Source organism: Neophocaena asiaeorientalis, unplaced genomic scaffold (genome assembly GCF_003031525.2).
Source record: "Neophocaena asiaeorientalis asiaeorientalis breed wild unplaced genomic scaffold, Neophocaena_asiaeorientalis_V1.1 scaffold648, whole genome shotgun sequence".
NCBI lineage: Eukaryota > Metazoa > Chordata > Mammalia > Artiodactyla > Phocoenidae > Neophocaena > Neophocaena asiaeorientalis.
The window spans coordinates 8,153,419-8,176,944 of NW_020172781.1; the positions used below are offsets into that span (position 1 = coordinate 8,153,419).

At 44.7% G+C, this 23,526-nt stretch overlaps 1 protein-coding gene and 1 long non-coding RNA gene across 4 annotated transcripts in view; one reads left to right on the plus strand and one right to left on the minus strand.

Moving 5' to 3' along the window:
* Nucleotides 1-10,588: 10,588 nt before the first annotated feature.
* The window catches only part of TTC28 (tetratricopeptide repeat domain 28), a 540,393-nt gene continuing 527,455 nt past the window's right edge, over nucleotides 10,589-23,526 (minus strand). For 2 of the 3 annotated variants that reach the window (XM_024741377.1, XM_024741378.1), the window contains exons 17-22: nucleotides 23,258-23,489; nucleotides 22,588-22,664; nucleotides 21,051-21,074; nucleotides 20,345-20,474; nucleotides 17,317-17,424; nucleotides 10,589-16,097 (exon numbers count right to left, since the gene is read on the minus strand). In XM_024741377.1, the coding sequence (XP_024597145.1) occupies nucleotides 14,464-16,097; nucleotides 17,317-17,424; nucleotides 20,345-20,474; nucleotides 21,051-21,074; nucleotides 22,588-22,664; nucleotides 23,258-23,489 (2,205 nt within the window). In that variant the 3' untranslated portion in view covers nucleotides 10,589-14,463. The remainder of the gene's footprint in view (nucleotides 16,098-17,316; nucleotides 17,425-20,344; nucleotides 20,475-21,050; nucleotides 21,075-22,587; nucleotides 22,665-23,257; nucleotides 23,490-23,526) is intronic. The other variant, XM_024741376.1, reaches the window with a different exon arrangement.
* Nucleotides 11,062-23,218, plus strand: LOC112397255 (uncharacterized). Its single transcript, XR_003002768.1, has 3 exons — nucleotides 11,062-11,194; nucleotides 20,349-20,577; nucleotides 21,074-23,218. It is a non-coding gene; the product is annotated as an uncharacterized LOC112397255 (long non-coding RNA).

Genomic DNA, 23,526 nt, shown 5'->3' on the forward strand with positions numbered 1-23,526 from the left:
AATATGACCCTTAATGAGGAGAAAATGCATTCAAAAACTGACAAGAAATGGCACAGGTGGTGGAATTAAAGAAACATGGACATTAAAACAGCACTTACAAGTGTACATCATATATCCCAGAAGGTAGAGGAGAGCATGATGCAGAGTGACGTGGAAAATCTTTAAAAAAAAAAAAAAAAAAACTACGGATGGAAACTATCTCATGTCTCATCAAATTTTCAATTTATTCATTTATTTATATCAGTTTGGACTCTTGGTTTCCTATTTTATTCAATGGATTATACATTGTTACTAGTACTATTTATTTTGATATTCAAGTTGAACCTGACTTGGCCAGTGGGAGCCCATTCAGGTTGTCATCTGTGTGCTTTTGACATGTCCCAAACATTTTTTGAGAGCTTTTTAACTTTCAGATGCACAAAATGTTCCAGCCCTGGAATCAGGCATTTTCCAAAGAGCCCTGGTTCCTTTTAATGAAGAACGGTATCAGAGAGAGCAGCATGTGTCGAGGCTGAGGCACGAGCGTGTTTGGCACATCCCAGCAGCAACAAGGAGGCCTCTGGCTGGAGTGAGCAGGGAGCACGGTGGTGGGGTCAGATGACGGAGGGCTTCACGGGCGTTAGAAGAGCTTTAGCTTCGAAGGCTTTGGTGCATACACGTAAGGTGAGCCGATGTATGTTATAAAATGGTTGCTGTGGCTGCCATATGGAGAACAGACTGAAGGGAAGAAGGGTGGGAGCAGGAGAGACCAGGGAGGAGACCTGACGGGCCAGTCAGCAGGTGGCAGAGGTGAGAGAGCCAACAACTTTGCGATGGATTATATGAGGCGCTTGAGAGAAAGGAGGAAGGTGAGCATGTTCCCTGGTATTGTCCTGAACAGCTGGATAGAATTGCCATTCTACTGAGATGTGAAAGACTTCAGAGGGAAGAAGACTAGGGAGAAAAATTAGGTTGGTGGTTTTTTAACTTTATAGATATTGATGTATAACGCACAGAAGAGTACACAGATTGTACGTGTACAGCATGATGGGTTTTTACCAAGTGAACCCATCCAGGTAAGCAAGTCCCAGTCTTCCACCACAGAGTAAACAATATCCTAACTTTTAACAGCATCAATTCGTTTTGCTAGTTTTTGAACTTTATATAAATGGAAACATATGGTATATATTCTGTCTGGCTTATTTTGCTCAACCTTCTATTTGAAATATTCATGCTGTTACACATGGTTGCCATAGAGTTTTCCATTGTCTGATACACCATCATCAATTTATTCGTTCTATAGTCCAGTTTATCAACTTTTTATATCCTGTGTAAGAAACATTTGCCTACCTTAAGGTTATGGAGGTAAAGTCTTGTGTTTTATTCTAAATATTTTCCCTAGATTTTCTGCCTTTTAGTTTTGTATAGTCCACCAAAACTTGATTTTTGTGTATGGTATGTGGAGGTCAAGACTGATTTTTTAAAATACGTATATCCAATCGAACCAGCTCCATTTATTGAAATTTATTCTTTCTCCACTGTACTGTAGTGTCATCTTTGTCATAAATCAGGTGTGTGTGTGTTTCTAGACTTTCTATTGTCTTTGATTCATCTGTTTGTCTAACCTTGCACCAATCCCATTCTGTCTCTATTGTAGCTTTATAATAGAGCTTAATTTCTGGCAGTGGAACTTCTCAAACTTTGTTCTTTTTCTAGACTCCCTTGGATATTCTTGGCTCCTTTGCATTTCCATATAAAATTTAGAATCAGCTTATTTCTACCCACCCTCCTTCAAAAAACCCTTCTGAAGCTTTTATGTAGTTTACACATAATAAAATGTGTAAATTTTAAGGGTACAATTCAATGAGTTTTGTCAAATGTATACACTCACATAATCAACACTCCAGTCAAGATATAGGACCAGTTCCATCACCCTAGGAAGTTCCATCATGTTTCTTTCCAGTAAATCCCCTTTTCTTCCCAGAGGCAACCTCTCTTGATTTCTATCACCATAAATTCATTTTGATTGTTCTCGGACTTTATATAAATGGGATCATAAAGTCTGAATTCTTTTGTGTTTGACGTCTTTTGCTCAACTCATGGTTTCTGATATTGGCTCCCGTTGCTGCCTGTATCCTTCATTCCTTCTTACCGTAGCACAGTGTCCATTGTATGACGATACCACAGTTCTTTATCCAGCCACCTGCTGACAGCCATTTGGGCTTCCCCATTTGGGGGCTCCTATGAATAAAGCAACTATGAACATTCTTGTATGAGTCTCTTTGTGGGCATCTGTTTTCATTTCTCACAGGCAAATACTGAGACATAGGATTGGGTGGCTGTATATTAAGTTTTATGAGAAATTGCTGAACAGTTTTCCAAAATGGTTGTATCATTTTACACTCCTACTAACAAGGTATGAGAGTTCTAGTGGTTCTGTATATGCACCAACACTTGGTGTGGTCAGTCTCTAGCCATTCTAAAGGTGGGAAGTATTTTTTTCATTGTGATTTTAATTTGCATTCCCAGATGACTAATGATTCTGAGCACATTTTCATGTGCTTATTGATCATTTGTATATCTTCCTTCATGAAGTTTCTGTTCAAATCTTTCATCTTTATTGTTTGATGTTTTATTGTTGGTTGCCGGTGATATAGATATTCATTCCAGATACAGGTCCTCTGTCAGGTAAAGTTACCATGAAAAATTATCATGAATATTTTCTTCTAGGCTCTGCTTGCCTTTTCATTTTCTTAGTGATATCTTATGAAGAGCAAAAGGTTTTAATTTTGATAGATTACAATGAATTTTTCTTTTGTAGTTAGTTGGTGCTTTTTGTGTCGTAAGAAATCTTTGCCTGACTTAGGGTCAAAGAGATATTTTCCTATGAATGAAGCTTTATAACTTCACCTTTTATGTCTAGGTTTATGATCCATTTTGAATTACTTTTTGAGTATGGTTTGAGGTAGTCATTGAGGTTTTATTTTTCTAAATGAAATGTAGTTTTAATGACATATGTTGAAAATACTGTTCTTTCCCTACTAAATTACCTTGGCACCCTTTATTGAAAATCAGTTAGCCATCTACATCTGGGCCCTTTTCTCTCTATATATATTTCTGGACTCTCCTCTGTCTACTATTTGTTTATACGCCAAAACTACATAATCTTATTTACTATAACTTCAAAGTAAATTTTGAAGGCAACTTCTTTTTCAAGTTTGTTTTGACTCTACTAGATTCTTTGCATTTCCAAATAAATTTTAAATTTAACTTGTTAGTTTCTAATAAAAAGTCTGCTAAGACTTTTTCCTGTTGATATTTTCATTGCAATTGTGTTGCCTCTATAGATAAGTCTTGGGAGAATTGACATCTTAACAATATTCAGTGTTCCATTCATCAACATCTGTCTCAACTTACGGCTTCTTTAATTTTTGTCAGCAGTGTTTTCTCGTTTTTAATACAGAAATCTTACTTGCCCTTTGTTAAATTTATCCCTAAGTATTTTTTTATCAACTTTATTGAGGTGTAGTCTACATATTATGAACTGTGACCATCTTGACTGTAGAGATCAATGTGTTTTAATCAATTTGTTTATGGACCTAATGGTAAACAGAATGGGTTTTAATTTTGTTTTCTAGTGTTTGTTGCTAGTATATAGAAATACAATTGTATTTACATTTGGTTGTGATGTCACTTACTTAAAATTCTTTATTCTTGAAGAGTTCATAGCCTCCTTTTTCTCTATATTATTGGCTTAAGAGACCAGTCCAGACCACTATATGTACAAATAAATAAGAATAAAAATTCATATCCTTGGTCACACTGACTGTGTTGTGGCTGCTCAGTAGCCACATGTGCCTAGTGGCTGCTGAATTGGACAGCCCAGCTCTTCATCATTGCAGAAAGTTGTATCCAAAAGCACTGTGTGGAGTGATGGGGTGGCCCCACCTTGGGAGTTATCTCACTGTTTACTCATGGTGTTGTATAACCCATTCTAACAATCTCTGTATTTACAGTAAATTGAAAGTTACATACCTATATTTAAAAGCTTAATTAAATGCAGATTACACTTTTATTTCAGGTCTACCTCATATGTGATGCTATGTGGTTTGTACTGCGTTACAGAGAACTAAGAATTGACCACTAGCTTTTGCAACATTTTGGATGTAGCTCCTGATCTTGTGTTGGGGACAAAAGCGTGATTTGAGGGGTGGTTTAAGAGAGAAGAGGAAGAGTGGAAGTGGTGACACTGAGTATAGAGCAGTCGCTTTGTTCTGAAAGAAGCGGAGAAATGGCATGTTTGCAGGACAGGGATATGGGGTCACACGGGAGAGATCACAGCACGTTAATATGCTGATAGGAATGATTCACCTGAGAGGAAAAATCAGTGTGGGAGAGAGAGGGAGGATTATTGACACGCTGTCGTTCAGCGGGCAACCAAGAGCGGGTCTAGCAAGTGGAGGTGTAGGCCCTGGAGAGGGGCCCAGGTGTCTCCACCTACAGTGATGGGGGGGCAGGCTGAGCGTAAGCCACAGGAAGGGACGTGGGGCTTCTCTTCTGATTGATTCTATTGCTTTTTTTTTTTTTACATCCAAGCATCCAAGATCATAGAGGCCCCTCACTGGATGGCCTTAGACTTAATGTGTTCTTCCATGTCACGTGTGTTTCTTATTCCTTTGCTGTCGTTTCTGTCTTCAGTTTGCCTCCTCTACAGCCTTCCTTCCTGCTCTACTTCTGACTTGCTCCTTTTATACCATATGTTCAAACATCCACAGCTCAGGCCATTAAATCGAAAGGAAAAAAAAGTCCCATTTAAGTTAACCCAAGTGGGAAGTAACTGAACATTGAAGTGGAGAGCAGCCTGGAACTTAGCTACTTCAGGGACTTTGTCTTCCTCAAGGCGCCTTTGCATCTGCTCTTTTCTCCTTTCTCCACTGCTGGCTTCCTCTGCTCACTCAGTTTTTGCACCTTTGCACCTCTGGCCTGCACATGGCCATGTTGGCCACTGACCTCAGTTTACATCCCTACCTTTGGCTTTGGCTTCAGCTGCAGAGACCTGATCTAGACCTGGACTGAAATCATGAGAAAAGGAATCTGGTCGCAGGGGTTTTTCCTAAGGTTCTGACCTCCCACAGGATTGGTGGCCCTGCTCAGGACTCATCAGCTGCAGCAGGAGAGTAGAGTCCTTCCACATAGAACACCTCTGCCTCCATATGCTGTCTCATCCCTCAGGCTGAGCCAAGGCACTTCTTAGCCGGGGCACTGGGTAGGGAGGCACAGTGATTGGCATTTTCATTCATCAAGCTGTTTGGACTATTTGTAATACAGGAGAGAACAGAATCTAATTAAGTGAAGTGTACAAAGTTTATTTTATGGACTTTTTAACATCTATTTTAACTTTCTGCTTGTTTATTTATTTATTTTTTTTTCTTTTTTTTCTTTTTTTTTTTGTGGTACGCGGGCCTCTCACTGTTGTGGCCTCTCCAGTTGCGGAGCACAGGCTCCGGACGCGCAGGCCCAGCGGCCATGGCTCACGGGCCCAGCCGCTCCGCGGCACGTGGGATCTTCCCGAACCGGGGCACGAACCCGTGTCCCCTGCATCGGCAGGCGGACTCTCAACCACTGCGCCACCAGGGAAGCCCTGCTTGTTTATTTTTTATTGGCTACATTCTATTTATCACAACAAACCCTCAGCAAATATTTGTAGAATGAATGACTTGCGAAATGTTAGGTAAGAACTGCCTCTTTTTTCTTAATTACATTGCAATTTTATTTTATATTTACATTTTTGGTTCAAAAAGAAAATGGCTACAACTTCAGAAAGATCTGGGGACTTCCCTGGTGGCGCAGTGGTTAAGAATCCGCCTGGCAGTGCAGCGGACACGGGTTTGAGCCCTGGTCCCGGAAGATCCCACATGCCGCAGAGCAACTAAGCCCGTGCGCCACAACTACTGAGTCTGTGCTCTACAGCCCACAAGCCACAACTGAGCCCACATGCCACAACTACTGAAGGCTGCGCACCTAGAACCCGTGCTCTGTAACAAGAGAAGCCACCGCAGTGAGAAGCCCGCGCACCGCAACAAAGAGTAGCCCCTGCTCGACACAACCAGAGAAGGCCCGCGCACAGCAACGAAGACCCAACGCAGCCAAAGATGAATAAATAATATAAATTTATTTTAAAAAAAGAAAAAGAAAGCTCTGTATATGGAAAAAAAAGTCAGACTTTTGGCAGAATGCTGCCAGACAGATCAGAATTCAAACTTATTTACCTGTCCGAATTAACTAAAAGGGCAGACTTTGAGCCCTACTATTGGGATTTAAAGTTATTTTAGAATTTTAGAACTTCTTATTTAATATAAATATATTGAGAATATTTATATATTTAAGAACACTATTGTTCCCTTAAGCCCAAATGCACAATTGCTACAAATCTAATAAATATCTTGAGATTGGATGCAAATTCATTTGGGAGGCAAAATGTTTCCTCAATGCCAACATGTCCCTTTAATGTATTTGGATCCGGATGTTTCGGCCTTATTTGCTGGAGTGGATGCAGCATTAGACTGTCAGTTCCCTGTTTGCCATTATTTAGTATTAGAGGCTGTTAAGCATGCATACTTATTGGGAAAGTTGAAGAAAGGCTTTAAATTGAAAAAGGTACCAAGCTGTGGTGCTTGTCCAGACATCCTGAGGTTAAAAACAACAAAGTGACTATAAATAAAGCATTAGAATACTAATATTAAAAAGCACCACAGGGCTTCCCTGGTGGCGCAGTGGTTGGGAGTCCCCCTGCCGATGCAGGGGACGCGGGTTTGTGCCCCAGTCCGGGAGGATCCCACGTGCCGCAGAGCGGCTGGGCCCGTGGGCCATGACCGCTGAGCCTGCGCATCCGGAGGCTGTGCTTCGCGGCGGGAGAGGCCATGGCAGAACAGTCTTGGTAGTACCTGTCTCTCATATTAGCTGTCAGTCAAGGTCCCCAGCACATAACTAGATCTTCACTAAGGGCCAGTCTCTCCTTCAGGGAAGCATCTAACAAAGCATGTATTCCATAACTGAACATGCAAATTCTCGAACATTAACAGATAATATAAATTATATTTCCTAAGGTAATAAACACCACACGATTGTGCTAAAAAATCTTTGCATGGTGCTGTGTTAACCTTGCGTCCTTAGATCTACGCTACAGATTATTGTACTAAAGTCAATTTCTACTTTAACATTAATAGCAGGGTATAGTTCTCACGTTGTTTCTTAAGAAATGATAGAACTGCTTGGAATTTCCCTTACGTTTGCATACATATTTCATTGTTCTTATACTAGGAGTGTAATAGATTTGCTTCTTGTCTAATTACAATGTAAACTGTAGAATTCAGCACTCCAGTTCTCAGGGTGGTAATGTGCTCTGTAGTTTCATGCTGATTGGTTTTACTTATATGAATGTGTTTATAGATGCTCCTTAGGGCCGGAGCTCTGGCCCTTAAGAATACCATGTGCGTGTTCATCAGTAAAGATAAGCACCAGTGACTAATAGATAGATCCACTTTCAATCTATGTTTTCCTAGTTTTAAAAACACAAGGATTTAATGGCCAGTATTTTATTTTGGATTTTTATGTCTAGATTCATAAATGAAACGGGCCTATCCTTTTCTTATACTATCTATTGATCTTAGAATTAAGAACACCATCATGGAGTGATTTTAATATCGTTTATTTTTATATTTTCTTAAACAATTTGAAAATACAGAGTATCGCTGGTCCCTGAAAGTTTGGTGAAATACATGTAAAACCATCTGGGCCTGTATTTTTTGGAGAGTTGGATAAAGGACAAGGAGTTAGGATTACCATTTTAATTTTATGGGCTCTGGTTTTTTTAAGTTTTCTTTTCCTTCTTGCACTAGAGCTTTTAATAGTTTTTCTAAAAGTTTATATAATCTAATTTCTTGTTGTATAGTTGCTAATAACATTTTCCACTCATTCTTAAATTCCTCATGAAATAGTTTGTATGTGTGAACAAGGAGATGTATGCTGCAGTTCTTTGCAGTTGAAGTCACTTGCTTATCACTCCTGACTCTAGTTCCATTGCTTCCCTCCCCAAAGGTGGCACCACTCCTGCACCTGAGGTCCATTATTCCCTGCATTTTTGGATTCCTCAACTACATATGTATGCCTAAAACATACTAGGTATTATTTTGCATTTTCACATATATTGGCATAAACGTATTCATAGTATTTTCTTATTAATTTTTGCTGCATCTTTAGCTGTAACCGTTTATCCTTTGCTCTTTCTGTCTCAAATACACACACGTGTGCATGCATGCACACAGTCAGCCTTCCCAGGAATTGGTGTATTTTTTCTTTTTGGCAGACTTTACCCTTCTTGATCTTCTGTACTATCTTTTTTTAAATTAATTTCTAACTCTTGTTATTCCCTCCCTTCTTTTCTCTCTGGGTTTTTCCTTCTCTCTGGGTTTCTCTTGTTATTCCTTTGCTAACTTCTTGGATCAGTCACCTAGCTCAGTGGCATCATTCTTTATGCACTTGTACCACAGCACTGGCTATTTAGGATGGCATCCCTCCTCATTGGTTAGGGCTTAAACAGTTACATGTTTAAAATTAACCTTGAAAATAAACATTTAGGGCTATAATTTTTTTCTTTAAAATGCCACGTTAACTGCATCCCACTAATTTTTATGAAATTTTAAGTTAATTTTATTCTTAAGCTATTATATAATTTATATATTTCCTGAAAGTGGCATGTAAGCAGAAATAAAAATAAGTATATATATTTTACTTTATCAGGTGAAAATGAGATTGTAGTCTATTGTGCAAACTTCTGGTCTTGAGTAGAACAAATAAGAAATACCTCTGTCATTAGTAAAAGTAAACCCCAGAAACTCCCAAGGTGGCACTGGAGGCATCTATCTGTTTAGATACATAATATTTTCTCATTTCTATTATGAATTCCTCTATGGTTCATATGTTATTTAGTGCATTTTAAAATATTCTAAGTGGTTGGCAACTTTTCGATTATCTTCTTGTTATTGATGCCTAACTGAATTGTATTCTCATTAGGTTGGTGGCAATGATATTGATTGCTAGAGGCCAGAACATGGTCTATTTTTCATGAAATATTTTGTGTGTGCTTATGAAAAATGTTGATTCACTATCAGAAACTAGGTTCTCTCCAAGTCATAAGCCTGTTTTTTGATTGTTTAAACCCACCATATATACTTTCTAAATATTTGTCTAATTAACCCATCAGGTACTGAGAGTAAAGGGTAATATCTCCCATTATAGTAGTGTAGTTTTCCAAACTTGTAGTTCTGCCAATTTTTACTTTATGAATTTTAAGGCTATAATGTTAGCTGCATACAAATTTAGAATTTTGCCTTTCTACTTTTTTTTTAACATTAGCAAATGGATCTTTGTTTTTATTAGTGCCTTTTACTTTAACATCTATTTTACTGATTCTTTACTGTCAGTCATTTGGGGCCCTTGTGCTTTGGTAGTTGGGTTTTTTCTTTTCAAACAGCATTTTTTTTTTTTTAACATGTGGCATGTTGCCATCATCTGTCAGGCTCCTTTTTAATTAAGTTTAGTTCACTTACATTTTTAATAATTACTGATTATCACTGATTTTTAAAATTTATTTCATCTTTCTTTTCTCCTCCTTTTAAAATAGTTTTTGTTGTTCCCTCTTTTTTTAAGTCAACTAAGTTTTTTAAAATTTATTTCTCCTCCACTAATTAGTTTGGTATAATCCTCTATTTCTATTTTTTTTGTGTGGTTATGCATACTTAACATACTGTCTCTAAAAATCTACTTTTCTCTTCCCAAACAAATAACACTTTAACTTCCTTGTTTTAATTTTTTATTGCTACCCAAATGAGACATTACTCTTTTTATATAATCAATGCTTGTTTTGATTTTTTTTCACATTCACCTAATACTGTGTTCATTATTTCTTCATGCATCTCAGACTTTCACAGGTAGGACTGTTTTCCTTTCTGAAATACAGTTGTGCTTTGAACAACATCTGGGCTGGGGCACCAAACCTTTGCACAGTAAAAATCTGCATATAACACATAGTCCGTGCTTCTTATATGTGGTTCCTCACGGCTCCTCCATATCCATGGCTCCACATCTGCACATTCAACCAACAGTGGATTGTTTAATATTGTAGTATTTACTACTGAAAAAATTCCACATATACGTGGACCTGCACACTTAAAACCTGTGTTGTTTGAGGGTCAGCTGTACTTCCTTTGGAAGTTTCTTTTAGATACAGGGATCTAGTGGTAATGAACTCTGTTTGTCTACAACCATAGAATTTTCTGTCCTGCAACACAGAAGATCAGAAGCATTTAGCCATCTAAACCACTACCACCAACCGGTACCCAGGGCTTGGGGCCAGATGAGCTGCATGCAGGTCCGCTCTGCTGTGCGTTTTCTCTGGCTCTGCTCCTGGCAAATGTGAGGCTACAGTGTGTTTATAAGGATAAACTCCAGACAGAAATACATGCTCATTAATGACACATGACCACTTTGTGTACTGCAAAGAAACCTAGGAAGTGTGGAAAATGCATAGAAAGTGATTCAGATACAGTACTTAAAACCAAAGGAATTCATGCTTTAATAGACACTGAAATCACAAAGGAAGGCCAAGTGCCTTAGCAATCTCAATAAAAATATGAAGTTCTTTTTACATGGTAAATTTCATAATATAAAAAGTTTAATGCCATCTGGAAAAACTGTAATTTACAAAAAAACAGTCCACATAGGCCAAAGATGGCTAACACTGCATACAAGGGGCATGAGTGCCAAGTGGGGAAGGCGTCTGAGGAGGGGAGATGTGACCACGTGTGTCCTTACATGGAACATCTTTGAAGGGTCTGGCACAGACAAGGGCCCAGTTCACAAAGCACATGGACAGTTCTTTTAGGTAAAACAACAAAATATGTGATGAAAATTATACATTTTTCACATTCTGCCTACTTACTAAATGCAAACCAAATTATTGTGTGGCATTTTTTCCAGCCTGAACTGAAACTAGCGAAGTGACTGTTCTCCTTGTGGTGGGGCTGGTGGCAGGACAGGCACTGAGCTGGGGACTTGCCGAGGTGACCGCCTACCGGGATTCACCGGGACAGACAAGCACAGCGAGGACAGCGTGTGCAGCAGCGCGTGGACCAGGGACCGTTTCAAGTGGATGGAGGTGAGAACTTCTTCATTTTACTACACACCAATACCAAAACGCATCAAAATGTAAGCTTGAGTAGCTAATTTCGTCTTGGTATATTGACTTAGTTAAAGATCACTGAAGTAGTTGCATGGTTCACTGGTGAGAAGTAAGACAGATTCGACTACCTTGCTTTGTGGTCATACCAAGGTTTCTAGGAGAGGGAGATTTTATTGCTTGTATTTGGTGTATTTGCATCTGATGGAGTAGAGTAGGGGCAGGGGTTCCAGTTTCCTGAGCTGAAAAAGAAATAATATCCAATGCTGTCTGCATACAGTGAGGAAAATTATTTTTGTAAATTTCACCCACACCCATCGACTCCTTCCAAGTGGGGCAAAGAGCCGAGGACTATGCAGGGGTCATTCGCTTCCATCCACATGGCTCAGGTTCCCACGCATTCCTATCAGTTTTATCCACAGCCTGACACTCACTTTCCCTAGATTGTAGAAACAAAACATTATGCTAATTGTGTTTTCTGTCATCTATACCAGGAGTCAGCAAACTTTTTCTTAAAAGGCTAGATATCTTAGTTTTTGTGGACCAAGAGGTAAAATCAAAAATATTATGTAGGTATTTATTTATATAAATATTTTAAAATGTAAAATCCATTCCTAGCTCATGGCTGTAAAAATCTGGGCCTCTGATCAGATTTAGCCTGTGGGTCATCATTTGCCAACTTCTGATCTGTACAAAGAATTTGCAAATTATACAATCTCACATAATTTTTAAGTGCATACTGTTTTCAAGGCAGCCTGAAAAATTCACCTTGATTTTACATCCATTTCACTTGTATAGAAAACACCAAGACTGACAGTAAACATAAAGAAGCGGCGACTCTACAGTGATTTTTAGATTGGTCCTATTATTTCATCATCTTTGCTTTTCTTCCTTGAAACTTATATCTAGGACCAAAAAATAATCATATATTCCATTTGGCTTTTCAACATGAAACCTACAACAACAAACGTATTTAGGACTAAAACCAGGTTAGGGTCCACGAGTCCTCCTCGCTGGCTTGGTAACCACAGGGAAGCCCTCTGGGTGGTGGAGGATGTGCGCTAGAGGGAGGCCTACAGGGGTTGTGCCCTCGTCCTCAGGGATGGAGCAGAGACCCGGCCTTTCCTCCAGGGCTACTTGGCACTTGGGAAAGAGGCTGAGAGTTGCTGAGAAAGGAACAGCCTAACTATCTATATGTGGATTCAGAAATTTACTTTGAGGTTTATTTCTTGTTGTTGAGGACCTGATTTTTCTATCTAAATGCACAGTGCTATAAACTTGGCTTTTATTTGCTACACTGGTACTTTTATTACCATTTATAAAAGACATAAAGACAACCTCATAGTTGCTTGCTTCTTTTATAAGTATTTTTCTTCCAGTGTTGGGATCAGGGTTAGAATGGGACATACTTTTGCTTTTGTCAACATGGCTGTTGGGTTAAACACAAAAAGCTTCTATGACATAGCTCAGGAGAGTAAGACAAATTGAATAAATATTATCGCTTCCTCTTTTCAGAGTACAGTGAGGAACAGGGCAACTAACTGGTCAGTGTATGTTTATAAAGTGAGATCCTATCCAGGGTTAAAAACTCCCTGGAGGTCTTGATGTTAGTGTCCCTCCTGCCAGGCCCCTCCTGTCCACTCCCTGTGTGGCTCGTGTCCTGGGACAAGAGGCTGCCCACCGTTGTATGATGGACCCTCAAAGTGAGGATGGTAGGATTTCAATTTTAGAATTACCTAAAAGAGGCTTATGTAAATTCTCCAACTAAGCTTAGGACTAACATGATTTTCAGCACTTCTTTTCTTTATTTAAATATGTTAATGGTTACCCCTACCTAGACTGTTCTTTTGTCTTGTCCCAGCTGGCAACAGTATCAGTGAACTGACATAGCTATAGGAAAAGTCCCTCTTTTTTTTTTTTTTTTCTATGACAACACTTTTAGGAATATCTCTTTCCCTGTTCAGCAGTAATTCAGATGTATATCCCAGCAGAAGGCCCCCTGCTTCTGAGGCTGTGGACATTAAAGTCTTCTGTGTGGGGGGGAGGGGATTTGTCCTTCGGACCACAGGAGCAAGGGGCACTGGTCACACTAAGATGAGGGTCCAAATGCAGCTCACAGATGTGAGGTGCTGGGATTGTGGGAACCTGGTGACAGATTTAGACAGAAGGGGTTTTAGAAACCTGGAGTTGGGAAAAGATAATAAAATTAAGCAGGTAATAAAGGGAATAAGAGCTGGAAGGCTAGATTCTGGTTAAATCTAGTTAGCCATGGGATTTTTCTTTTGTTTTTTGGTTTTTTTTTTTTTTTTTTTGCTTATAAGGAAACTGAATAATTTCAAACTCCCCCCTCCAAACTTGATAATTGCTTATTGAAGACTATTCAAAATTTGACATTTTAAAAAACTTTTTGAGCTTTTAAAAATAATAGCTATAAATGCAAAGTACTGTTGAGAATAAAACCAAGTTGTTTATCCACGTACAAAAAAGGTCAGTAATGTTTTAAAAGCACAAAGTTGCATTTTTAAATCACAATTGCATAGTTCTAAAATGCCTGGGTAAGAGTTACATAAATTTTTTTAAGAAAATTCAAGTTTGGTTGACAGTGGGGCCCCAGGGACATTTGTAGCCCTCAAAGAGCAGAGTTCAGGAAGTGAATTATTGCCTTGTTACTCTGATGTTACAATATCATGAGACCAAAACTGCTACAATTTAATTATAAATCATTGGCATTTTAAAAACCAGTATCCTGTTTTTTGGCTACTATAACACTTTCACGTAGAACTCAGAGAGATTTTTATATACCCTACCCCCAACCAGCACCTGAAAGCCTTAAAAAAGCTGTTTGTATTTCTATGTATAAAAGGTACTGCATATATACCTCTTAGCAAAATATGTGCTCCCTTTCTCTCCCCACCCCAGAACCATGACCATTTTGTACAAAAATCCTGTTGAAGAATCACATCAAAGATGAGAAGCAGGGAGTTCCAAGGTAAACATTTGGTGACGTGTAGAAAATTCCATGAGCCTCCTGTACCAACCCCACAGAAATCCTGGCTTTTGGTGAATCTGGCCCAGAGTCCCAGAGGGGCTACCAAGTGTGTGTGTGTGGCGTCTGGGAGTGGTGGCGCCCGCGCCCCGAGAACACCCATGCTGGGGCGGCCACGTTCAGGAGCAGGCCAAGTGAGTGCAGAGAGCTGGGCTGTGGGCCGCTGTGCTCCAAGCCGGTGTTGGTGGGTATAAAAGATGTTTTAGCATTTAGAGGAAGGAAAAAATCTTCCTGGGGACAGAAACTTGTAGCCGTTTCCAGAAGGAAGTCTCAAAGGGCGCGTGGGCACTGCGGCAGGAGGGCCGGCGGGCAACGGCAGCGTGCTCAGCGAGGTGGTCTCCGTATGCCAGTGTCCGTTGGGAGGGGCTTTTGGGGGCGTTTCCCCACATTGCTGCAAAGACAGCTCCTTAAGTTCCAGCTTGTCTGCTCCTTCCTCCTTCTTGCTGTGCCGAGGTGACAAGTTTAATAGACTGAGGACATCTCTCTTGGAAGTCATCGTTCCAGGGGTCCCCCGGAATATTTTCATTGGTCCCGTGGAATGCTGGGGTGTGCTCTGCCAAAACATCTTCAGGTTGTGTACAGCCTGCACCTTCTCGTCGATGGCTGCCATCTTCAGCTTGTCTATGTCAGGAGCGTCAGCTGGACTCGAGCGAGCGGAGCCAGCTGAGGAATAGGAGAGAGCTGGGGACGGTGCACTTCCAGCAGGAGACTGGTGGCCTGAGCTCGGGGACATGTTCCTTGGTGATTTGGAAATGTGAGCACTGTAAGGAGAGCTGGGATACTTCAGCTTAAAGAGAGGCTGGTCGGTCAGGGAGGTCTGGGAGTCAGAGCCGGGCGACGGCCGGCCACTGTGCTGGCTCGGGCTGTCTTTGATGGACGCCTCTGAGGCGGTGGGGCTGCTGTATCCTGAACTCACCTTGGGTAGTGAAGAGCTTCTGGCTGGGGGCTTTGGTTTGATAGTAACTGGCGACAGCTGGCTCTTCTGGTGGGAGAGGGCAGGCCTGCTGAACGCACTTGTTTCTGACGCTCTGAAGACAGCAGCGCTGTTGGGCACGGAAATGCCATCTTCAGGATTAGTGCCCTTACCTTGACCACTACCCCTCTGAAGACGTTCCACCGCAATGAGATGGCTTTGTGTCTCCTCTAGAATCTTCTGGGCCAACTCTTGTGGATCAAGCTTTGGGTTGCTTTCTTCTTGGGATTTCACGGTACTATCTGTTTCTGTGCTAGACTGGTCTGATTCTCCTGTATCTGAACTTGCTAGTTTTCCAACCTTCTGGAAGGGTGAGTTTGGGCTGGGAATCAGAGTCATTTTAACTGGAGAGTTTGGAGTGCTTATGCTCCCCTTGGAGCTTACCGAAACTTTCACGCCGCCAGCTGTCCCGACGCGGGACTGTTTGTGATCTGGTGAGAAGCGAGTCTGTCTGTTTTCTTGGTAGGCCGCCAAAGGCTCAGTGCTGATGATGGAAAACCCTTCGTATTCTTCTTCGTCTTTGCTGTCTGCAGGGCGGGTCTGGGGGGACAGCTGGCTCCGAGGCAGGGTGGATCGCTGTGGGAAGGCGTTCTTGTTCTTGGACCGGTCGTAGTCCTGCCTTCCTGGAGGACCTCCGCCCTCTGACCCACCCTCAGGCTTGGAGACAAAGCTCATTGAGGAGGCGATGGAGCTCAGACTGTACACAGAGATGGCATCTGAGGCTATGCTCTCTGCACCGGTGGGAGAGAAAGGAGGGTGCTGGTAGCCCAAGGGCAGAGCATTGGAGACAGACTGGGCTGAGGCCAGAGACTCCAGGGAGGATGAGCTGTCAAGGCTGAGGCGCTTGGGCAGCTCAGTGGAATCTAAGACAAAACATAGGTGCCCAGAGGACAGTTAGAATTCTGTATGGTTCTTATTTTTCTTTCACAAGCATCCTTATATGCACATGAAGCTAGCAAAGCATTATGCAAGTGTTACTTATACACAACTTGAATTCATCTTATAAGCCTGAAACACACAGTCCTGTTGGAAAAAGTAAAGCTTACACTGGGTACAAAAACACCCCGAGAGTGCCCACAGCCCTGTGCGCTGCAGACCCCACCATGTGCCCATCTCCACTCTGCTCCCTATCTCACGGGACCCCATGGCAGCCTCCTGCTCTGAATGGGGCGATCTGTGATGCCCCCTGTCCTAAACCCTCACGCGTCCCTTCCAGCTCCAGCCCCATCGCTCCACACCCCAGCAACCTCCTCTCCGCACGGCCTCTCCTCCCAGCTGCTCTTAACCCACTCCAGTCAGGCTTTTGTCCTCCCCAGTTCATGTAAAGGTTTAACAGTGGCCACCAAATCTGGTATTCTGCACAGTCAATCAATCATGCCTGGCCCTCGTGGACTGATCCTTCCCGGGCCCCTCCTTATCTCTGTGACCTCTGACCTGACCCCAGGAGCGCCCACAGGACACAGTCCTCTTCCCCTCGGACCTACGTGCACATTTATGTCTCCACACTGGACTCGTCTAACCAGCTGCCTATGAAGGTGTCCAAGAGGAAACTCAGACCCCTCCCATTCCTTCTGCCACTTTCAAGGTCTCAGCAAAGGCAGCCCCATTCTGGCAGCTGTCCCAAAGAACAGGATATCACCTTTGGCCCTCTCTGAGCACATTTATCAGCAGGCCCTGCTGGTCACCTTCAAGCCTTGGCCACCATCCGAGCCAGCATTTAGCCTCACTTGGCCTCTTGAGAATGGCAGGCAGGCTTGCCCCAGGGTCTGAAAAGTGCCTCGCAGGCCCGGCTCTGGGCACCACTACTCCCTCATCATCTCTGCTGCGATGCCACCCTCACTTCCTTAGTCCCTTAATCTGCATGTTTTCTGCAGAGCACGTGGTGGCACCTCATCTAACATATACTACATGTATGCTCATCGTAAGTTGAGTTCCACGAGAGCAGGGAGTTTGTTTACTTGAACATTCCGTAACACACAAAAAAGGTTCGTTCACTTAATTCTTCCTCTTCCCAAACCATAATCAGGGTCATGCCCATGGCTCCTGGGGGCCACTTGGGGTGGCGCCACACGGAGCTCTTACCGAAGAGTGCGAGCAGGGCTTGGAGCGCAAAGTGCATGGTCCGTCGATTGGCTTGTTTCCCGGTTTTCAGGATTACTTCCTCCTGACCAACCTCACAGAGATCAAAACCTATAGAAACAAAGAGTATAAACACCTGCTTCCTTAGGGAAGATTCCATGTCCTAAAAAGGATTAGGGCTCCTCATACAGTCCCAGGGGAACCCCTGCAGACCCCTCAGAAAGCCCCGCCTGGGCCCCCCACCTGCACGTCAATCATGTGAACGTCAAGTCACGTGAACCAACGGGGGCCAGCTCTGCGACCATCACACCTGCTCAGCGTGACCTCTGTCCCTTCGTAGAGCGCTGAACTGCATTTCTCCAGAGGAGAGGGTGGGAATTAGTAAGGCTCATTAACACTTGTCTCCATTCTTTTGTAGAAGAACAGTCCACTTAAAGAATACTGTCCAGGACAGACAATGGCCACTCCGTTTGGCATTAGGTCCAACATTTAAAGCTAGTGCAGGGGAAGGTGGAAGCTTCTCAAGGGCAAGGACAGTGTCACCATGTGTGGTCAGTGTCTGCCACAAGGGCTCTGAGATGAGCTCTCTCTGATGCTGCAGAATCTGCTGTATTGGCTGAACTGCCCTGCAGGCACTCCACTCCTCTCTGCCAGAGCCTAAGGGGCTGCTCCTGAGCCTAGCAGTTCTGATGAGACACGGAGCTGGCACAACCAAGGGCCGGAGCCTCCTGAGCAGGAGGCTGCCTAACGAGCTGTTGCCACAGCACTTAGACTCATCAGGGGCCGTTACAGAGGCAGCCAGCACGTCTCCAGGGAAGAATGTAGGAGGAAGAAGCCAAACAGACACACCACAGCCAGTGCTGCGTCCATAGGCGGTGCCACCGAGCAAGGAGTTAGGGCCTGGGAGCCTCAGCATGGAACGTTCCGCCAAAGGAGAAATCTGTCTCTGCCTTTTTTATTCTTGTAACTCTGATATTGGTTCTGACACTATCATTCCTTTGGGAATTAGATTCAGTATAGTAGCCACTCAGCATTCGGGTTGCATTTTTCTCTCTGAACTCAAAAATAAACAGTCCCTGAAAACAACAGGAAGGTCTCAGGGAACTCAGCACTTTGAAAACGAATATCTAATAATATAAATGTAACATTTTTAGTTAGAAAACTCTATCAATCAAAGTAATTTGAACTGGTTGCTCTAATAGAACTTAGTCCTCTAAATAAACCACAGCTCTGTGATGGGTGTGATGGTGCCAAGGGCTGGAGGGGGCGCTTCTCCCCAGTCTCAGTCCAGAGGACTTAAAAATCAGAAGTATGTACACCCAACTCACCCCTTGAGTATCACTGGGATTTGCAAAGTACGGAGACGTAGAGGAGCATCAACAAAAGTCACCTAGGATCCCAACACCAGAGAGAGCCAGTGACACACCTGGCAAAGGGGCATCAGAAACAGCCTGTCCACAGGGGAGGAGGGCTGGCTCCGTCACACCCGCACTCGAAGTGGGGCTGAGGCCCTGCTTGAGGACAAGAGCTTTTACTTTACTTTATACAGAAGGGCCTTGGCTTCGTTCTTGCCTCACCCTGCAGCCCGTCACAAAGGTGAAGAGACCCAACCTGGGTGTGGACCTGATCTTTCTCACCCTTGCTCCATCTGCTCCTGACTTACCTATTCAGATATAAATTTACTATGTTTACACCAAGAAGCCTATGTTTTAAGTCCACAGAAAACAAGCAAATAGTACAAATCATAAAGGACATCAAAGCATCTACTCACAGGGGATTTGGAGCCCCTGCGGGGCTGTGTGGCTTTCCCCCTTTACCTTCAAAAACAAATGGAGCCTGCCCTAAGCTGAGTTGGGCTGGGAAAGGTCATCTACAAATGGACTAGCAAAGATGGCCCAGTACTGAATAGCCAGGCCTCCCAAGCAGAAGAGACGTTCCTTAAAAAGGAATCTGCCCTGCCATGTTGGATGGCTGGTCCTTGTACCAGTGAATCCAGGCCATGTCAACCGCCAAAGACGCCCCACTCCATCAGGTTAAAAACCAAGGGACTTCCACTGGCCTCACAGCCCCAGGATCTACCCCATCCTCTGTCTCATCTGCCCCCGTGTCCCCTGCACCTTGCCCAAGCTCACAGACACTCTTCCCTCGGCCTGGATCTTTCATCCACGGGCTCTGGGCCTGCCAGCCTCCCTGCCTCCACCCCTCCAGCACATCACTGTGACCCTGATGCTTTTGTCTGTCGTGGTGCTTCCTCACCTGAGGTGCTCCCCTTAGATTAGGTCTTTCTATGTCTGTCTGTCTCCCCCTCTAGCATGAAAACTCTGGTAAGAGGGCAGGGCTTTTTGTCCTTTGCTCACTGCTGATACCCAGTGCCTAGAACATTGCCCGACATAGAACAGGTGTTGAAAAACAAAAAATGTGTGGAGTGAATGGCTCTCTGGTAAGTCACACAGGCACTTAAGTGGGACAGGAGGAGAGCAGCTTAGCCTCTCAAGATGTTTTATCAACAAACGCACCTGTGGTAAGAAAAGAGCGATATTGTTGGGAGCTGCCTCAGTTGGGTTACAATGTTGAAAAAGGAAGAGTGTTCTGGATTGAAAGAGGATCCTGAAATAAGCAGTTCTAGGTCCCCGTGGTCAGTCAAAGGTGGTTTCAATTGTGTTTTTTTCTGCCAAGTTCCAGTAGCCAGTGATAGGGACCAATATTGAAATCATTATTTTATGCCTTGACTGTATTTTCTTTAATCATGGCCTGACTCCCAACAATACTTGAATCTAACAGATTCATCTTAACGCAATGACTACAAATGGGAGAGAGGAAATCATAATGTAGGGAGAGTGGGACAAAGCTGGAAGGCCATTTGGAAATTGTGCTAAAGCACTAGAGTCTGCATTAGCTATTTTTAAGTAATAAACTAAGAAAACACTAAGACCCCTGAGTCTATCAACTTTACCCAATAAAAATGAGAAAAATAGGTTTTTTAAAAAATAGAATGAAAGAAGCCAATGACATCAAGGATGCTCCATCCTACCTAGAGCCGCCAGGAATTCGTGACATCCCGGGAGCCGCCACAGCTGGACGCTGATGGAGACCTGAATGGGGGCTGATGCGAAGTCCTGCTCCTTCTCGCCGGCCTGCAGCTGGACCAGCACCTGGTGGAGCTGAGCGGGGAGAGCGTCAGCGTCCGCTGCATCTGGCCCCCAGGGGTTTGTCCCCAAGTTTCTCTTGTGTCACCTGTCATTATCATCGCTAATGACCTTACACGTGGGTAGCATCTGAAATTCTCTTTACGGTGCCTCCATGCCTACTGTCCTGCTGTCCTCTCTGTGGGAACTCGAGGCCCAGCCCCCAGGCAGGGTTTCTGCTTCCAGCCTCTTCCCTCGCACACTGGCCACGGGGCTATGAGTGCAGGAGGGGACTCGGGGCCTAGAGGAGGGGTGGGGTCTCCCAGACACAACCTGCTGAATGTGTGAACTCCACCCGGGGCCTCGTGTGGGTTCACAGTGTGTTGCTCCTGCCCCTGCTGTTCTGAGGGAACTTGAAAGGTCAAATCAAGAGCACAAGAAGGGTGGAGCAGGAAAGGGGAGCCAGAGCGGAGACGGGGCAGACCACCTGAGCCAGCGGCACTGCCCCCCCAGCCTGAGCGCATGTTGGCGAGACAGCAGTGCCAGGGGGACCTCGGGGTGGGCGGGTTGAGGGGCTCACCTGACAACAGTGCTACTCAGAGTGGTACTCACCATTCCAACCATATTTTTAACAGCCTTCGGCCAGCAGATTATAAGAAGAAGAAAGAAAAAGAGAGAAAGAAGAGAATTTAGACTTAAGCACAGGTAGTTACGCAACACAAGCTGATCACTGCTGTAGGAAGCACCACACCGGGCCCGCGGCTCTGACCCGGAGGGGAGAGGAGTGAGAGTCAGCAGGGACACACAGGAGAACGCACAGCCACGCCCAGGCCAGACACGCGCTGGGGGTGGGGGTGGGGCCAGGGTCGGCCAGGCCCTGCCCTTCCTCGCCAGGAGAGGGGGAGGGGCACAGTGGGCGCGGATAGGCCACTCTGTAGAGCAAAGTCCACTCTGGTTCCAGAGTGACTCGGAAATGCCTACCATCCCCCAGCCACTGGGGGCGGCCCAGGAAGCTTCCCTGTGGAGGTCCCTGTGCTGCCACCGAAAGCTAGAAATTCAGCTATTGGCTGTTTGGATGCTCAGCCTGGCCCTGTAAATGTAACTCTAGCTTTCTCTTTTTGTAGAGCACAGGCTTGTAGCCCTCCTGGGTTCAGGATGTTTAAGTGTCTTCCTGATTCCATTCAACAAGCAGGTCTAACACACTTACTACAAAAGTAGCAGGAACTCAGTGAAGGGGCCAAATGAGTGAGCTATGTTCCAAATCCAAGCTGGAAACCACCCCAGGTAGGGGGAGGCTCCAGGAACCAATCAGATTTGCAGAGGTTAACCCTAGATGGAGCAGCTTTATTTCCACATAGAAACAGTTCTGCTAAAATGAAATCTGCTGGCATCTAATAACGCGTATCTTTCCAATTATTACACTGTAAGGTGCCCAGAGAAAACTGCTCTGTGCTCTTCAGGGGTTGCTACACTGTCACCCCAGTGCTTGTTCCAGACCCTCACTGGCCAGTAGGAAGATCAGAAGCTCTTAGGCCAAGTTGGGAAGGGCCTACATGATGCTAAGGGTTAGAATCCTCCAATTCTCTGAATTAGATCTACATTCTCCTAAAAGAAAGCACTTTTTGAAAAGCTGCTAAGCAGTATCTTTCATGAGACTTGACTTTGTGTTCACTGCTGTGCCTCAGTGGTGGTTTTGTTTCAGGCAGAGGTCATACTTTGATCGAAGTATTGGAGCACCTGTAGCCACCCTGACGGGATGGCCCTACACCTGCTGGCTTGGGTAAGGTGGCTGCCACACTTGTCAATCAGCAGAAACAGTTGGTGGTTAGGGGTGATGAGGTGCAGGAGACCACTGAATGGAGAGTTCAGGAAATGCCCTGAGATTACAGGTGACTGGGGCCCCTTAAGCATCCTCTGAGGCCCTTGGGACTCAGTGCCCAGGGAGGACACTGGGAGAACTTGCTCCTCTGTGCCTGCACCTGCTGGAGAGGGCAGTTCCACTCCCAGCCCTTGCCTTTTCCTTCTCATTACAAAAGCTGACAAACAGCAGTGAGGCATCACATGCAGGTTCCTATTTGGGGCCAAATCACTGTCTTTCCAACCCGGCACAGTCCTCAGACCTGGGCTCAGCTGTCCTGGCTCAACTCACCCGGCTGATGAGCTGCTCGCCCGTCTCTGAGGCAGTGATGAGCTTGCAGAGGGCTTGGAGGGCAGGGTTGGGCAGACCTAAAGCAAGGAGGAGGCAGGCGTTATCCGGAGGGGCCTCTGCACCCACAGTCCTGCACCTTCCGAGGGGAACGCACCCCAGACGCTCAGCTTTGGTGGCATTTTCAGAAGCTCGGGACAGCCAGACGTGTGTATCCGTGTCTGGCTTGTCTCTGAGAAGGGCAGATGGAGGCAGGGCCAGTCCTGACCCTGCTGTGTCCTCCAGGCATACGGTCACATGCCAGGACCCCAACTAGTCACTCAGGCAGCATCACCCGCTTCGAGTGAAACACAGAGGGCAGCCCTGAGCATCTGTGTCCCGCGTCACCCTGGTGTCAGCCACACAGCTCTGTCAGATCCGAAGCTGCTGAATAAATGTTAACAGCAGCTACTGTTTGCCCAGCAAGACCTCGCGTCACCCCAGGAAGGGGCAGAGGATATGTTGCCATCAGATGGAAACACTAGGTCAGGAGCACTCCCTTCACCCAGATCAGGAGGAGTCTGTGTCTGGGACTCCTCAGCACTTCTCAGGAGACCCTTGCTCCTCCCCACCTGAGACCCAGCAGGGACCGCGGCCACCCACTACCCTGCTCAAGCTGTCAGCCCAGGCTCACCCAGCAGGGACTGGATGGTGCTGCTGCACTGCTGGAGCCGGTCGCCCGGGTCGGAGGTTGGGAAGAAGACGGCTGCTGGCAGGCCACTGGCCGGGGGGTCCAGCCGGAAGCCCACGGCGGTGAGGAGGGCCTGCCAGCCAGGGATGCCACCCACTTTGTTCTCCACGCTCTGCTGGGATGTGTACATGGCGTTGCGCTGCCCGTTCTGAATGCGCTGCAGGGACTTCTCCACCTGCAGGGGAGGGGGGAGTGAGGTGCCACTCTGCGCG